A 17,931-nucleotide genomic window follows, 5' to 3' on the forward strand; every position below is an offset into this window, starting at 1 on the left:
CCTCGGAGCTGGCGTCAGCTCCCCCTGGGAAGGAAGAATGCTGAGTAGTTGCTCTACTGGGTCTGCTGTAGTAGACTCCCTCCGTGACAGGCCCTTCGCAGCTTAATCAGTGGTACAGCAAGCACGAGCGCTAACACCCTACCCACCACCACAATCCACAGTCAGGTTAGTGACCTGGAACAAACATTTTTTTAGTCCTTGCAGGATGTCAGCATATACATGGGCAATTTCCACATCGCCTGATGTGCTTTGAGAAACATCAGCATGGGCCGCTCAGTGAGCAGGCAGATCAGCACAGCTGGGGCTCAGGAAGCCTTCCTAGTTGGGAATGTGGGGGGGGAATGAGGATGGGGACGGGGGAAATTCAGAGAGAGGGAACAGGGTGTGCAAAAGCGTGGAAGGCAAGAAAGAAGATGTGGCACATTCATGAAACCATAAGCATAGGACTGTCCCTGGCATTCTCTTCACTGACCTCATGGAATTCCACAGGATGTACTGGAAGGCATGAAGCCATTCCCTGCCCTTAGATAATGAATTGACAGTTTTTCACTGTGATAGTGAATGCTGCAGAAAACATCTTTGTGCATTATCCTCGTGTGTTGGTTTGATTGGTGCTATACAGCACATTCCTAGAAGTGGAACAGCTGAGTCAAAGAGAATTCCCTTTAAAATCTTTGAAACATGCTGACAAACTATCCCCCAGAAAGACTGTACCACTTTATGCTTCTGTACATAGTGGATGAAAGAGCACTTCTCCCAGCCTGTGACGAAAATGAACATCTCAAACCTCGTTAATTTTTGCCGGTCTCAGAAAGTTTTCCCTTGCGTTTCCCTGATCACTGGAGAGGTTGCACGTTACCCCTCTTTAGTAATCATCCCAATCCTCCCAGTTCACCCAGCTCCAGCAGCTCTTCAGTGATCCCTGGCCACGGTCCAGCACAGCAGTCACTCCCTTGCAAACCCCCTGGACACCCTCCTTACTCACTGAGCAGAGCCCCAGCCTGGGGAAGTGTGTCTGTCTGATGTCTGCAGGAGCTGAGTAGCGCTGGTAGTTGAGCAGTTAACCGGAGAAAAACCCACAGATGTTTTGACTGATCTTAGATTCATGGCCATAAACCTCAAACAGACAACCAGCACTTCATCCTCCACCCTCCACATTTACTCTTTCACATCCTGTCATCTCTCTTTAAAACCTTGCTCCACCCCAACTTCTCCTTGCCAAGTTGAGGACTATCCCTGATTTTTTTTTTTTTTTTTGGATAGACTTTCTTTTTTAGAGCAGTTTTAGGTTCATAGGAAAACTGAGGGGATGGTACAGAGAGTTCCTGTATTCCCCCTGCCCCTACATGTTCACAGTCTCCCCTTTATCAATACCCTCCACTAGAGGGGACATTTGTTACAACTGATGAACCACATTGACACATCAGAAACACCCAAAGGCCATAGTTTACATTAGGGTTCACTCCTGGTGTTGTACATTTCTTTGCCAGATTCTTACCGAGAAAATGGAAGCGACTAGACAGGAACCCCTACTGTCCAAACCACTGCCCACCAGCCTGTCCCCAGACTCTCAGACTTCCGTCCTGTCAAAGCCAACCCTGCACATGGGCTTTGGAGCCGTCCTCCTTCCCTCCTTAAGGACTAGGTTCTTGCATTTTCCTCTACCCCCTCACATCAGTATCCCTTCTTTCTAACTGATTATTCTTGTCAGCATATAAACATGATCAACTGATCATGTCATCTTAAAAAAAAAAACAAAACTCTCCCTTATACACAAAGAACTGGTCATTTACAGTGTCACTTGTCTGACCTTAGTTGACCTGTCAGCAGTATCATCACACAGTGGTCCCTGCCCTGCATCTTGAAGTAGTTCCTTCTTTTGACTTCCTGGACATACACTGCTAGTATGTCTTTTACCTTTCTGGCTGCTGCTTCTCAGGTGCCTTGGCTGTTTTTCCTCCTCTGCTCAACCTCTACAGTTTGGAGTGCCCAAGGCTCTTTCCTGGGCTCCTTCCTCAATCTGAACATCCTTCCTACATGACCTCATCCAGTTCCCATGGGCTCAATACCATTCTTATGCCGAGACTCTTATCTCCAGCCCCGATGACCAACCTGACATACCTACCTGGATAGGTAATAGCCTCTCATGTTAAACTGGCCGGAAAAGAATAGTTCCATCCCCTATACACTCATACACACGATCCATCCAAACCTGCTCACTTCTCCTCAGTAAACAGCACATCATTTGTCCGCCATCATCCCCGTTTGTATTCTCTTCCCATTTTTCTGTGGGCTATCAGAGTCTTACCCTTTATCTACTATGCAGCAAACAGTCTTTTCCCTTTTTTTAAATGTTATCTATCACCTTAAAAGTCGAGCTTAAATTTTTTATATAGTCAAATCTGTCAGTCTTTTTCTTTTTCAAGGTGTCTCCTGCCTTACTTAGAAAGCCTCAGTACTGTCCTTTTCTTCTCTCTCTTATATTTTCTAATTTTTTGCAGCTTTTTAAAAATACTTATTTTTTATATAGTTAAAGCTTTAATCCACGTGGAGTTTATTTGGGAATATATTGTGAGGTAGGGATCTAACTTTCTTTCCTATACATATAGTCAGATGGCCCCCCAACATTAAATCATTCTTTGTGCTCTGACTTCAAATTCTGCCTTTTGCACAATCTAATTTCTCACCTACAATTAAATTTCCTTTATTTATATAGTTGCTTGTGCTGACCTTGGGATACTGTGTGAGCTGTCACCTCCTGTTTTGCTAGGTGGTTTCATTGTGCGCCGTCATTCAGCCAGAGCATGATATAAACCAGCTGTGGTCATGGCTCAGATTCCCCCAAACAGGTTTCTGTGGCCACGTACTCTCCTCCTAGCCATCTCTACGCCACCTTCCTAGCAGACCAATAGACTGATATATAAAAGCAAGAGATCAAATGAATTGAGCTAAGAAAAAAACTTATTCCTCAGGGGCTTTTTTGTTTTTGTTTTTGTTTTTGTTTTTTTACATTTTTGGCCTTTCTACATAGATGCCAAAGAGATTTCACTTCCTTTCTCTCACATCTCCTCAGTAGTGCCTCTGTAAGACAGGCACTGTGATCCTCAGGGAGGAATTCGGGTCTAAGAGAGGGGAAGGGACTGGCTTGAGATCACACAGCTGTTAGTGGCACTGCCAGGAGCTGACCTTGGTCACAGGCTCAGTGTCCCCAACAGAACCTCTTGCCTAGAGCTGGACAGTGTTGCCAACCCTGCTTTTTAGAAATCTCTTTTAAAAAGAGAGGAGAGGGGGTTTTTTTGGAAGCAAAAAGGGTTTTCTGCTTTTAATCAGATCATTACAAAACATTCCAGTTAGTTGAGGTTTTGCTGAAATTTCAAAATGAGCAGCTGAATGTCAGGACCAGGTGTTTGTAGCTGAGGACATTAGGACTGCCAACTGAAAAATAATATTTGATGACATCTTTAACTTTAAATTTTAACAAAGATTCTGAAAAATCAGGTGCTTACTCAGTAAAATCTGTTCTTCTGTAGAAATGCACATTTTGTGGGAAAGCAGGAGCCACCGTGGGATGTGATTTAAAATCCTGTCTCAAGAATTACCACTTTTTCTGTGCCAAGAGTGACCATGCAGTTCTACAAGCTGATGGATCTAAAGGAACTTACAGGTATCTAATAAAACAGTTTTAAAGCCATGTTTGGGGGATGGAATAAGGACAAGGAGACTTTTTAAAGCTAATTTTATACAAATGATTTCCAAGTAAGAATGTGGTTTGGGAGATGCCCAGCTGGGAACGTAACTTGAAAGTACCTTCCCTAAGTGTCATAGGAAGAAAAGAAGCAGGGTTGGTTTTGTTTTGGGTTTTACTCTCCCTGCATCCTTTCTTTCCTCATAGAAAGCACTGGTTGACATGGTAGCACAAGTAACCTAACGGTGGCCACGAGGCTGGGAACCAGTTCACACTCGCTCTTTTCTGTAAACAGGAAAGGAGCCTGACTTGTTAGTTCTAGGTCCATGCTTTACCCATCTTGTCTCCAAATGAATGTATTTTCCCATCACTCTCACCACCCTCTTAACTATAAATAGCCTCTAAAAATGATAAAGAAACTATGCAGCAAATACAGTTATCAGTCATTAAGTCCTTGAAGAAACTTACACCTTGTTTGTGTTGCCTTTGGCTTTGAAATCTTGCTCCTTGTTTTTCAATAATTCTCTAATGTTAACTTTGATCCAGTAAGGCATATTTCAAGTCCAAAATAAGTATATTTGTTTTATCCAGGAAGAAACGTGACCTTCCTTCTGATGAAAGAAGTCAGTTCAGTTAAGTCATTATACAGTTTAGTCAGAAGAAATCAGTAACCCAGTTTTTGATTGATTCAGGTCATGTTCAGCGAACTCTTTTTTGTACATAGATGCAGTCTAGAATATGTCATATAAAGGTGAAGGAAATAACAGTCAAAAGGTTAGGTTTGACCTTTTTAAAGTTATGAGATGGAATAAAACATAGAATGATGGTCTAATGTTGACGAGCCAGGCAGACACTTCTCACTTCTTTGGGGCATATGAATAGATTCTGATTGAACTGGACATTTTAAATTTCAGTGAAACATATACATTTTTTTCAGGCATAGTATCTGAATAATAGGATTAGTGTTATGAGAGAATTATTTTTATTTTTTTATTTTTTTAATTGAAGTAGTTGATTTACAGTGTTGTGTTAGTTTCAGGTGTACAGCAAAGTGATTGTTATACCCATATATATATATTCTTTTCCCTTTATAGGTTATTACAAAATATTGGGTATAGTTCCCTGTGCTATACAGTAGGTCCTTGTTGTTTACCTATTTTACTGATATATATAGTAGTATGTATATGTTAATCCCAAACTCCGAATTTATCCCTTGCAGAGGATTATTTTTAATATGATTTTTGTAAGATCTGTTACATTCCTAAATGATACTTTAAAATTCCACATGGAGGGTAGATTTTTTTACCCCTTTGGGCATATATCCCCAATTTTATCAGTGTGTTCCAGAACTATTTTATTACTTTTATCTTTTAATCACTTACTTTATGCCAGGAATACTTCAAAGTACTTTACAAATGTTATTTCGTTTAATACTCTAATAGCCCAGTAAGGTAGGTACTACTATCCCCATTTTAAAGATGAGGAAACTGAGGCCCGACAGTAATTTGTATCCAGGCCACACATTTGGTAAGAGGCAGAGCTGGGCTTCAGGGCTCCAGAGTCTTTGCTCTTTGACACCATATCCTCTTTAAGCTTAGCAGCCATATATCCTAAAATGTGGGCAAGCCTAACATTCAAAGAAGTTTGTTAAATAATTTAAAATCTGATTTTACACAGGTATTTTCTTGCTTGAGACTAGACAGGAAATGTGTAAATATGTTAATTTTATATTCTTTTTATATTTGATTTGCTGAGAAACTCATGAATTGAAATATTCTGTTTCACTTTTATTATTTACCTTCCCAAAGAGCTTATTTTATTATGACTTCTCCAAAGACCTAAAACACCCACTAAAAAGACTATTAGCAGAGCTACAAGGTCAAACAAAAAGGAGTCAAGTTCCTGCTATACCTTAAAGTCTGAAAAAATACTGATCATATATTAGTAGAACGAATGAATAGAGACTCATAAAATAATCTTCTTCGTCATAGTTTTATCAAGTATCAGGTGAACTTTTTCATTTTTAAATTGAATTTAAGCATTTGGAGTGGCTGTCACGCACGAGACCCCTTGTTAGGTATAGTGAGAATATAAAGAGAAGCAAGATGTGAACTAAAACTATCACCTCACAGGAGGACCAGAAGGTCAAACCTAGTAGGAGCACGTGGCCTGATGGGAGCAGGAGGGGATTTACATGAAACTGGCTTGGACTTCAGTTGATAATTGTTGAAAATGGGTGATGGGTTGGGGGCATGGGAGTTCATCACATCTCCACTTTTATATATGGTTGAAAAAAAAAATTAAGTACCTGGCAAACAAAAGTGCTGAGAAACCAGAATCTGAAGGGCGGGGATATTAATATCGATTGGGGGTGGGCGGGTGGGGTGCTGGGAGGACTGCATGGAGGAGGCGGGAACTGATGTACGACAGGAAGAGTTCATACATTCCCCTAGGTGAGGGGGACCCTGCATCATGAGGGTCAGCACCGTAAGGAAGGGAACTGGGGGCTGCGGAGGAAGAAAGGCTGGAGAGAAAACAGGGCCTGAGCAGCTCCTTCAGGTTTACTCACGCCACTTCTTTGCTCTAGCTGCTCTGCTTCTTCCTCCTCTTCTAGGGCACTGATTAGTTCTAAGCTCATGCAGTTCAAATCTAAGATCTGGGGGAGATGCCTGTTGAGTTAGAAAACTACTTTCCCGTCACATAATGCATGCAATTTTGTGCTTATTGTTGAAAGTCAGCAGAACTTTGTGTAGTCAGATGAAAACTTGTGTCTTAGCTGTTGGATCTCTTAAGTATTTTCTTTATACAGTAAAATCTTACTGACCACTATATATGAACAAGTATTGTTCAAAATATGTAGTCAGCACTCACCCCTGCAGAGAGCACGCTGACCTGTTCAAGGGCACAGGGGACGCTGGCACAGGGTCCATCTACACTTGATGTCTGTCAGTAACTACACAGGCTTGAACAGCAATTTTGTTTTTAACAAATAAATATTTAAGGTTAAGCCCGCATGAAAAACAGATTAGTTCCCTTTTAAATTACAGTGCAATAGGCATAATATTTGAAAAGTGTAAATACAATTATTTGACTCTTTGAAATTTCATGTTTTCAGAGTATTGTGCCGACAACATGCTGACCTTCAAAATGGTAAGTCTATAAAATTTAGTGTTGTGGGTTTAAAGAAAGGTAAACCTTCGGTAAGACATGGAATAATCTGATTTACTGGCCTCACTAAGTTAAAATACAAATTTTTGAGTCAAAATGTTACATACTTTTAAAATTGTCAGTCCCTGTGCAGTGTGCAGTATAATGAACTAAACTTTTCTTCTTCGTGAACTAGACCTACTCTCAGAGAAGCCTTTGTCTGGTGTCCTCCATTCTCACTACAGTCAGCTGACCAGACCAAAACATGGTAAGAAGCTTTGACTTTTGTGACTACTTGTCTTCTGAGAAGACTATCAGAATCTTCAGTAGATAAAACTGATAAAGTGCTGTATGTTCCCTGAATGCAATTCTCCTAAGAATGCATGATTAGCCTTTCCGTTCTGAGGAAAATTGGGTCCTGGCTACCTGGGGTTACCTGACCTTTGTGTACTGCCGGAAGAGCAGTCTTGCCAACACAAGATGTGGAATGCTCTCTGTGGACAGGAGTAGGCCCTCTTCGGGAAAGGCTTATTAGTTCCCTGTCATGCCAGCTGCATTTTGTGGTGTAAGCAACGCTCTCTAAACAATAGCGTTACCCTTCAGCCATTCCCCTTGCAACTTATCAAATACTATCAAAAACATTGCTGTCAGTCAGTGTTCACTGACAGGGAAAGATGACAATAATGTATTCGTTTTAAAAAGCAGATTATAACACTGTAACGAATCCTCTCCCCAGAGGAAACCATCGTTGTTTCTTTCGAATTCTTCCAAAAATGTTCTGTGTATAGAAACATACCTACTACTATATTTTGCTTTTTCACTTAGTATATCTTAGAAATTCTTTTCTATCAGTGGGTATAAGTAGATCTTGCCTCATTTTTAAAAGGCTTCATAGTATTCCACTATGTATATTATTCAGTTGTATAGCTGAACCACAGTTGAACTAGTCTCTGCGTGACTGACATGTAAGTTATTTCCAGCTTTTTTCTATCACATTTAATACTGTAGCTAACATTTTTCTCCACTCATCTTTGTGCCTTTATGTAACAATACTATTAGAAAGACTTCCTGTAAGTAGATTGCTGGGTCAAAGAGTATAAACAATGAAACTTTGGGTAACTGTTGGCTAATTATCTTCTAAAGAGGCCGCACCAGCAGTACACACTGACCCAAATCCTTGCAGACATTATATATTATACATCTTAATCTGATCAATGAAAAATTCTGTTTTACTTTGCATATCTTTACTTATGGGTGAAACTGAGTATACTCCCCTATCTTTTGATCAATTATATTGTTTCCCTGTGATCCAATTTATTTTTCTGTTTAATGAACCCTCTCTCCAGAGTTACCCATTTGCCCATTTTTCCACCCAATTGCCTTTTTTGTATTGATTTATAAGGTCCTTTTATATTTTAAAAATTGGCCTTTTGTCATTTTTTTTGCAAACATTTAATCTAAGTTTGACATATCTTTTGACTTTGTTATAACCTTTGGCATATAAGAGTTGTACATTTTCTGTAGTCCAGCATCAGTCTTTTCCTTTATGGATTCCAGTATCTACATAATTTATACTTTTCTGCTTACTTTTCAGGAGTGAAAAGTAAAAGGGGGAGGAAAAAACATCTCTCAACAGGCAATCCTGTACAGGTAATCTGAATTAATTTCATTATAGCTTTAAGTTTCTCCATACAATGTCTTTTTTTAACCTTCTGAATTTCAGGTGACACAATGACAGATGATGATGAATATTAAAGAGAAGTTGGATGTGTCTTGGGTATCCAAGCACATAACCTCCAGGAGATGACTGTCCCCTGGCTCCTGTAACACATCCCTGGGTACCAAATCAGTGAGAGGATCTGAGCCCACAGGGTGTTTATGGTCTTAAAACAGGCATAGGTGCAGTGGAACATCCTTACCTAGCCAAGTATTTCCCGGCTGTAGGATCCACATTTGACCTAATTTGTGATTCATAATTTTCTGGATTCCTATTCTGTGTAAAGCATATGAAAATGTTTTGGGGATTTGCAACAGCTCGTGTAAGCTTTAATTAATATGAGCCAGCAACCTCTCACCCTATTTATACAAGAGGTGCTTGTTACACCTGTTAATGTTTTGTTAGACAAAAACAAAACTACATTTGATGTTTACATCTACATATGAACATGGAACATGATTTTCACCATAAGCATATCACTGAATTTGGTTTTCACTTTATGCAATACAGTAAGTCCCCTACACACGAACCTTCAAGTTGCGAACTTTCAAAGATGCAAACGTGCATTCACACGTCTAATCACATTCATGTGTCTGGAGTACATTGTCGCACGTCTGCATCCTCTACAAGTGGTTGTGCTTTTGTGTACTCTACAGTACTGTATACAGCAGTACAGTAACTTTATTTCAAGCACAGGACCCGAACGTAGAACAGTACACGAAGACTGCAGCAGCTGTTAAGAATGCAACCCAGTGCTCCCATGTCATCTATGACAGGAAAAGAAGAGCTACTACCCAGACATCAAGGGATCGTTTTGTCAAGAGGGTAAAGAGAACTGAATCCAGCAAGGAACCAGAACCTGTGCCATCACCGTCAGGCGTGAGTGAAATTGCACCTTGCCCTCCATCTCCTATTGCTGACGATCCTTCAGCTCTACCATCTCCCACCTCCTCTCCCTCCTCCAGTCAGCAACTCTTCTTGCCTGTTCATTCGATGCCAGCCCCTGTGTGCCAGTTGTTGTACTGTACTACTGTACCTTTCAAGGTACTGTACTGTAAGATTAAAAATGTTTTGTTTTCTGTTTGTTTTTTATGTATTATTTGTGTGAAGAGTATTATAAACCTATTACAGTACAGTACTTACTATATAGCTGATTGTGTTAGTTGGGTACCTAGGCTAACTTTGTTAGACTTACGAACAAATTGGACTTACAAATGTGCTCTCAGAATGGAACTCATTCATATGTAGAGGACTCACTGTATTAAATGTCAACAGTAAAAAATTAGTGTAAAGTAATCTTGATCTTTCTCTCCTTTTAGCCACCGGAAAGAATGGAATTGGATAGGAAGGAAAAGGATGGCAGACACACAGGTTTGCTATAAGTTTTGTCTGTTAACGAATATGACTTACAGTACTTAGTACCATTTCAGAGCTGGTATCCCACTTTATTATTTAGAATTTCAGAGTTGGTATCCCACTTTATTATTCTAGACTTGTAGTAATGAATTATAAGAATAGAAATCTTTTATCATAATTATTCACTCCATCATAACCCCAACAGATCAAAATAACTTATAACAGGTTGGGATGGTCCAACTGCTCTTCAGTATTAAGAAAGGATACAGCTCTTGATATAGAAGCCAGAGTTGCCTGAGTTCAGAATCCAATGACATGCCACCCCTCACACTGTGACCCCCCCCCGCCCCCCGCCAAGAAGCTTAAGCCAGTAATTGTAACTTTCTCTTAAGGAAACAGACGTTCCATAATAACAGTCAACTGTGACAGAAAAAAATGAGGGAGGCTGTTATCTCAAAGATTTGAAGCTAAATTTTAGAAAATTCTCTTTATTCATATAATTATTCTAAGCAGAGAAGTTTTTATTTTCACTTTTTATAACATTTCATTGTTTCAGCTTGAAAAAAATGAGGTATGATGAAATTACAATTAATAGAAAAGATAAAGGTGCTGTACGTATTACCTAATAATGCTCATCCACCATTAGGCAAAGTCTGAAGAAGTGACCATAAAGTGATGTATGATAGCTGTCCTGAGACAGACGATTTCCTTCTGAAATGTTTTTTTTATTCTTAGATGCAATTGTGAAAGTTCCTTTTCTTAAGAAATGTAAAGAAGCGGGTCTTCTTAATGCTTTATTTGAAGAAATAGTAGACAAACTTCATTTGATTCACGAAAGACTCAGGGATGAGACCACTTCAGAATCAGGTATTGAAATAACAAAATTTCTACATATAGAGACTTCTCACAGACCTACATGTTAAACAAAACCAACACCCCCCCCCCCAAAAAAAAGTAAACATTTTCTTTCTGCGCTGTTTCTTTTTTCTTTTCCTTCTTTATCTCATTCTTGAGAGCCTGTTTGGAGGTTCTAGCAGGGGAGTGCAGCTACTTGTATACCCTTGACCGAAGAACGGTCCTCTTCTATCGGGGAAGGTCATCCTCTTCAACCGAGCGCGCAGCTTCGGGAGGGACGCACGTGGAGCGGTGAGGGAGGAAGGGGACACCCGCCTAGCCAGCCAGATCAGCGGCATCAACCCTGGCGATCAGTGGGGTGACACATGTCGCAGCCAGATCGCCTTCACATCCTTTATCTCATTCTTTAATACAATTTATTGTTCCAGATCTCTTGTCTTTTTATAAATCAACAGGAGGTAGGTAATTGACAAAATCATTACTTTAGTAAAAAATACCCTGATTCCCTGAAAGTTTTAATGTCTTTTCCAGAGGTTCATAACTGAGTGACCATCAAGAGAATGGGCAAGTTCAGAACCAGGTTCAGTCACACACCTGCGCTCCCCCCGCTCCCTGCGGCTGAGCACGCTTGCTGCTAAGATCTGAGAATGGCATTCATTATGCTAGTTTTGATTTGACTCTAATTCTGTTCCTTAAACAAGCAAGTGCCTTTTTTGATACTGTAAAGTATAGAAGAAAGAAGTAATTTTAATGTTTTGGTTGATGTTTGGTTTAGTTAAATGTGGCCTTTCAGAAAGAGCTCTTCGGGACGCTGAAGTTCCATTTGTACACGCAGGTATACAGCCACTTAGCCTTCTCATAACCTGTGTTAGGAGCTTAAAAACTTTATTATAAATACAGTCGACACATAACATGAGTTTGTACTGTACGGGTCCACTTATACCTGAGTTTTTTTCAATAAATACTATGCAATAAAATACTATACAATCCGTGGATACAGAACCACAGATACAGAGGAACCACATATTTGGGAGGCTGACTGTGAAGTTAGTTATGCTTGGATTTGTGACTGCACGGGGGTCAGCACCCCTAACCAACCCCACATTGTTCAAGGGTCGACTGTATAGCTGTCTTAGAAGGAAAAACCTCGACAGTCTGTATTTTGGGTAACAATGTAAAATATATGATTATTTGAAAGGGATTTTTTTCTACAGGACAAAACCAAGAAGTGTAGTTAAGAGCAAACAGACATTTGACATTCTTTTGTTCGTTTACTCTTGTCTCTAGACCAAGCACATCTCGAACTTGAGCATGCCCCTCAGAACCACCGGGGGGTTTGTTAAAACAGATGGCTGGGCCCCATCCCTGGAGGTTCTGATCCAGTAAAGGTGCTAAGAATCTGGATTTCTAACGAGCTCCCTGGTGAGGCTGCTGCCACTGCAGTCCACAGGGGATGCCTGCTCTGTGTGCTCTTCCTTTTTGAGGGTTATTCTGTGAGGTGTTTCTGCCTATGTAAGTTATTTAAATTAAAACTGAAAATGTTCTTCTTCCTCCAGACTATGAAGAAATTGGGACTTCACTTTTTGACTGCAGATTGTTTGAAGATGCATTTGTAAATATTCAAGCAGGTAAGAGTTATAACTGAGCAGCAAAGTTTATAAATATTTATCATATATATTAAAATAACACTATTCAGGTGATAAAAATCCTATTTTAGAAGAATGTTCACCCTTGCATTAAATGAAAAAGCCCATTAAAAAACAATATGAGCCCTCACACACAGAAGAAAAAATATATATACACAGGGTCACACATGCACACAGAAAAACTGCACATAAATGGAAACAGTAGTTATCTGTAGGTGACTGGATTATAGTAATTTCTTTTGTCTTAGTGCTCATTGTATTTTCCACATTTTATACATACACACAATGCTTTTGTAATCAGAAAAAGAACTCATCTAAAAAAGTGGAAACAAAAAATTAATTGCAAAATGGAAGTATTTGGGCACCATGTTTGGAAATCAGCAGGAACTGGTGAGGCTGTGATAAACCATGCTGCACTGTCTCCCTCTCACTTGGTATGATGTGTATAAATTTCAGTTCTTTCAACATTAATCTTCAAATCTAATGGGAGAGGAAGGGTTGTGATTGATTCTAAAGTTCATCATCAAAAAAAAAAAAAAAAAAAGAATAGCCAAGAAACTTTTGAAAAAGAAAACCTAGTGGAAACAGAGTTAACCTTTCCATAAAACATCAAACAGTGGTCCTTTCACCACTATTTCAGATGCCTTCAAAACAGGCTAAGTTTCCACATTGATGAGTCTGACCTGACTTCTCCATCAAGGCTGCCCCACACAGCTGGGCAGGCTGTGCACTGCACATCCCGGTGGGAGTGGAGGGCACAGGTTGACACAGAGTTTAAGGCAGATGGCTCCCCCTGAAGTTGTACACAAACAGTGCCCTAAACTCTGTTATTTTCCAGAGATGTATTTGTCTTTCCAGCAAGTATATTAGGAAAATAGATTTTCCCTGTGGATAAAATATTAGTTCATATTCCTGTCTCAGTATACACAAGCCTTTCTCATTTTTGTTTTCATATTACACATTTCTATTTGAATTTTGTATTACATTTATAATCAGCAGAAAAAGTCAACAATAGTGTGTTTTTTTTACCAGTCTCTTGAGAATGTCTGCATACGTCTTATGGGAATATCCTTTTTTTTTTTTTTAAGAGGCCTTTAAATTTTTTTTCTAAAAAGCTTTATTTTGTAGGTGACTTTCATGTATGTTTATTTTTCTTTCATATAAAAGTAACATGTTTGGAACATGTCACTACCTAGGTTAAGTTAGTTGGGAGTACATACAGTATAGTGTAGTATTTGGGGGGTGTGAGCTCCCGGGGGTGACACTATTTGGAATCGCATGAGAACCAACTTAAAAGACTTAACTTCTCACACCCCAACTGATAAAGACTCTTTTGCTTAATTCATCTTTTTCAGTGTTCCAGAAAGTTAACTGCAGGTATACAGATATTCTTGAGGTGTTTAAAAAATTGCCACTGAGTAATATTATAGTTTATAACGCCTAACTAAAGTAGCTTCTAAGTTTCCACAATGAAAGCATTCCTATTTCTAAATAAAACCGAAAGCTTTTATGTAACATTAAAAATTGGATGCATTTCTCTGAAAGATTTGCCCTTAACTCTTGATAGTCTAATGGCATCCTGTCAACATGGATATTGTGTAGCATGAAGGTTATTTAGTTGCTGCTTTCAAATCCTCAAAAGTATACAGAAGTGCCTTTTCTGCTATAAATGTATACAAAATTTTAAAGATTTACAGACCAGCTTTATGTGTGATAAATACTAGAATTGTATCCTGAACTAGAAGAGGAATCAAAAGCATAAAAGCATCAATTCCTGCTCACAAGACCCTAGATCCTTTTCATTTGGGGCACCGCATTGTGTACTATGCACTTTCAGAAGAGGCTAGAAATAGTGCATTGTGTATAAAACTACTGAATAACCTGAAATAATTTTCTTATTATAGCAATAGAGAACAAAATTCACCTATCTGAACAAAGGCAGCAGCAGCTGAAGGACGAGATTGAGCTACTTCAGGGCTTAAAACAAACCTTGTGCTCTGAGCTTCAGTCGAGTTCTACTTCAGATTCTTCTCTGTCTTCTTAAGAATGACCGTTTCGTAAGCCAGGAATCAAGCACAGTTGCAAACAGGCTGAAAGCTGGAGACGGGCCTGTGAAAGCCACACATCTTTAGCACTAGGGCCCTCGAGTCTCTCTGGCCCTCAAACGCTGATCCTCACCAGCCCTTAACTGTTCTTGCTGATTTGGCATCTTATTCCTTTTTATTGCCTCCTCTTCCTCATCATCATCTCACTTCTACCCCTCCCCCCCAGTAAAATATTTCTGATTCTACTTGAGTAAATTGGGCCATGCCTCCCATCGCTCTAAAAATCCTTTGGTGGATTTTTAGATTTTTAGTTCCCCCCTCCCCCACCCCCACTACAGTGAGCTAAGTGGATTCCAGGTGCTCCTGCCCCCAGGGCCTTTGCACATCCTGCTGTGAAGTCTTCACTGCTCCTCCTGCTGATGTCCTCATACCTATTCCATCTGAGAGTACTTTCTCTTCATATCCCTTTCTCGGTGTAAGCCACTCTATCATACATCAAACCACTGGAGTATAAGCAGTCTAAGGGCAGAAACTCACTATTCCTGTGTTTTCTTCCCTATCACATTCCCAGCAGCTAGCATGCTCAAAAAATGTTGAAAAAATGCATAAACTGTTTTTATCTTTTGAGACTAGTTCCAGCCCTTTAATGTTTCTTTGATATAATAAATCTGAATGTTATACCTGTACCCAACATACCTGTGTTTTTAAAATTTCTCTTCAGCCACAGCACATGGGCATAACATCATCTTCAAAACAAACATTTAAAACTGGATGGTCTCTCTGAAGGTTTTTCTCAACCTAACAATACACAATTAAGGTTTGTATGCCCTACTACCACGTCTGACCTCTGAAAGCTCCACATTTCTGCGTTTCTACCACACTACTTTGATCCACAGTAGTGCTACATACTTCACCATGAGTTTGATCTGAGTCTCCAACATGGTATCTGGCACATAATATGCTCAATATCTGCTGAAGAATATGATGTAAACGGAAGAACATGTCCATTCCTGTTGTAATGGCAACCCCAGCCCAAGTCATTAATAACTGAGGGGCAAAATCTCAGTGGTTTTCAAATTTGGCTACACATCAGGATCACCTGAGGCACTTAAAAAACTACGGAAGCCAAAAAAAGATTCTGGAAGATGGCAGAGGAGACAGACTCTGAGCTCACCTCATCTGACAGGCACACCAAAATTACAACTATTTATAGAACTATGGATCAAAAAGACCGAAGCAAACAGAAAAGATCTTCTACAACTAAAGATACCAAGAAAACCACAACCAGACAGGGGGTGGGGTGGGGTGCAGAAACACAATACAGTCGAGACCCACACCACTGGGTGGGCGACCCACAAATGGGAGAATGATCACAACTGCAGAGGTTCTTCCCAGCAAACAATGGGTCTGAGCCCCACATCTGGATCCCCAAACCCAAGGGTCTTGTGCCAGGAAGACAAGCCCTATTAACATTTGGCTTTGAAGGCCAGTGGAGCTTACCTTTGGGAGTCCCAGAGGGCAGGGGGAAATAAGAGACTCCATTCTTAAAAGGTGCACCCAAAAACTCATGCTCCAGGACCCAGGGCAGAAGAAGTAATTTGAAAGGAGCCTGGGACAGACCTACCTACTGATCGTGGCGAGTCTCCCAGAGAAGGAGGAGGCAATTGGAGCTCACCCTGGGGACAAAGACACTGGCAGCAGCCATTTCTGGGAGCACATTCCACCATGGAGACACTGGTGCCTGCAAGCGCCATTCTGGAATCCTCCCTCTAGCTTATTAGTCTCAGGATCCAGCTGTGCCCCTGCTCACTAGCCTATAGGTACCAGTACCAGGATACTTCAGGCAGAACAACTGGGGTGGAGCATACACGCCCCCTTAAGACCCCCCTGAGCCCACAGCCGTCCCAGGACACAGCCCTGCCCACCAGAGGGCCCAGGACCCAACTCCACATACCAGTGCACAGGCAACAGACCCAGACACCCTGGGATCCAGCTCTGTGCACCAGTGGGCAGGCATCAGCCCTAGAATCCCCTGGGCCCCAGCCCCACCCACCAGCAGGCCAGCACCAGTCGTGGGACCACCTGAGCCCAAGCCCCACCCACCAGGAGGTAAACTCAAGTTTCAAGACACCCCAGGCCCTGCAGCCAGCTGTGTCAGGAAATGACCCCACCTGCCAGCTGTCTGACACCAGCTCTGGAACCCCTGGGCCCTGCAGTGAGACCCCAGGACCTGGCTTCACCCACCAGTGGGTGGGAACCAGCCCCAGATCTCATGGACCTGACTCCTGGCTCCAGTGAGCCAGCACAAGCCCCAGGGCCAGCCTCCCGGGGTTCCACAGCTGGCCACCTCATGATCCACGCTGCCAACCAGTGACTGGCTCCTCCATACAAGGAAGGGCCTGGCAACCAATCAGACCAGAGGCCAGCCACACCCACCAGGCTGCCCACAGTAGTCAGCCCACCACAGCAGAAGGACCCACACAGCCCACATGGAGGGTGCCCCTATAGCATATAGCTCCGGTGACGAGAGGGGAGTGCATTGCTGGGACACATAAGACATCCCCTACAAAGGGCCACTTTTCCAAAGTCAGGAATCATAACCAACCTACCTGATACCCAGAAATAAATACAGTAAGTTAGGCAAAATGAAGGGACAGAGGAATATGTTCCAAACGAAAGAACAAGATAAAACCCCAGAAGAAGAAATAAGTGAAGTGGAGACACAGTTCAAGGTAATGATCATAAACTTGATCAAAGAATTCAGAATAAAAATGAATAAACAGAACAAGAAGTTAGAAGTTTTTAAAGAAGAGTTAGAAAACATAACAACCAAACAGATGAAGAATACAATAACCAAAATGAAAAATACACGAGAAGGAATCAAAAGTAGACTAAGTGACACAGATGAACAGATCAGTGAGCTGGAAGACAGAGTAGTGGAAATCACTGATGCTGAACAGAAAAAAGAATAGAAAGAAATAAGGACAGTTTAAGAGACCTGAGACAACAAGCATACTAACATTCACATTACAGGGATCCCAGAAAGAGAAGAGAGAGAGAGAAAGGGCCTGAGAACATATTTGAAGACACAGTAGCTAAAGACTTCCCTAACCTGGAAAAGGAAACAGTCACCCAAATCCAGGAAGCACAGAGTCCCAAACAGGATCAACCCAAAGAGGACCACACCCAGACATATTATAATTAAAATGGCAAAAATTAAAGATAAAGAGAGAATATTAAAAGCAACAAGGGAAAAGCAACAAGTTATCAATACTTATAAGGAAACTCCATTAAGGATATCAGCTGACTTTTCAGCAGAAACTCTACAGACCAGAAGGGAGTGGCACAATATATTTAAAGTGATGACAGGGAAAAACCTACAACCAAGAATACTTTACTTGACAAGGCTCTCGTTCAGATCTGATGGAGATCAAAAGTTTTACAGACAAGCGAAAGCTAAAAAAGTTCAGTGCCACCACC

General features: G+C 40.9%; 1 protein-coding gene across 2 annotated transcripts in view; it reads left to right on the forward strand.

Annotated features, from left to right (window-relative positions):
- Window positions 1–15,137, forward strand: part of SETDB2 (SET domain bifurcated histone lysine methyltransferase 2) — an 81,127-nt gene extending 65,990 nt beyond the window's left edge. The window contains exons 4-12 of one of the 2 annotated variants that reach the window (XM_067713937.1): window positions 3,531–3,664; window positions 6,801–6,835; window positions 7,029–7,100; window positions 8,427–8,482; window positions 9,246–9,428; window positions 9,869–9,920; window positions 10,641–10,772; window positions 12,317–12,388; window positions 14,311–15,137. In XM_067713937.1, the coding sequence (XP_067570038.1) occupies window positions 3,531–3,664; window positions 6,801–6,835; window positions 7,029–7,100; window positions 8,427–8,482; window positions 9,246–9,428; window positions 9,869–9,920; window positions 10,641–10,772; window positions 12,317–12,388; window positions 14,311–14,450 (876 nt within the window). In that variant the 3' untranslated portion in view covers window positions 14,451–15,137. Of the gene's footprint in view, window positions 1–3,530; window positions 3,665–6,800; window positions 6,863–7,028; window positions 7,101–8,426; window positions 8,483–9,245; window positions 9,429–9,868; window positions 9,921–10,640; window positions 10,773–12,316; window positions 12,389–14,310 lie in introns of both variants that reach the window. The other variant, XM_067713938.1, reaches the window with a different exon arrangement.
- Window positions 15,138–17,931: the final 2,794 nt, after the last annotated feature.

Source organism: Pseudorca crassidens, chromosome 18 (genome assembly GCF_039906515.1).
Source record: "Pseudorca crassidens isolate mPseCra1 chromosome 18, mPseCra1.hap1, whole genome shotgun sequence".
NCBI lineage: Eukaryota > Metazoa > Chordata > Mammalia > Artiodactyla > Delphinidae > Pseudorca > Pseudorca crassidens.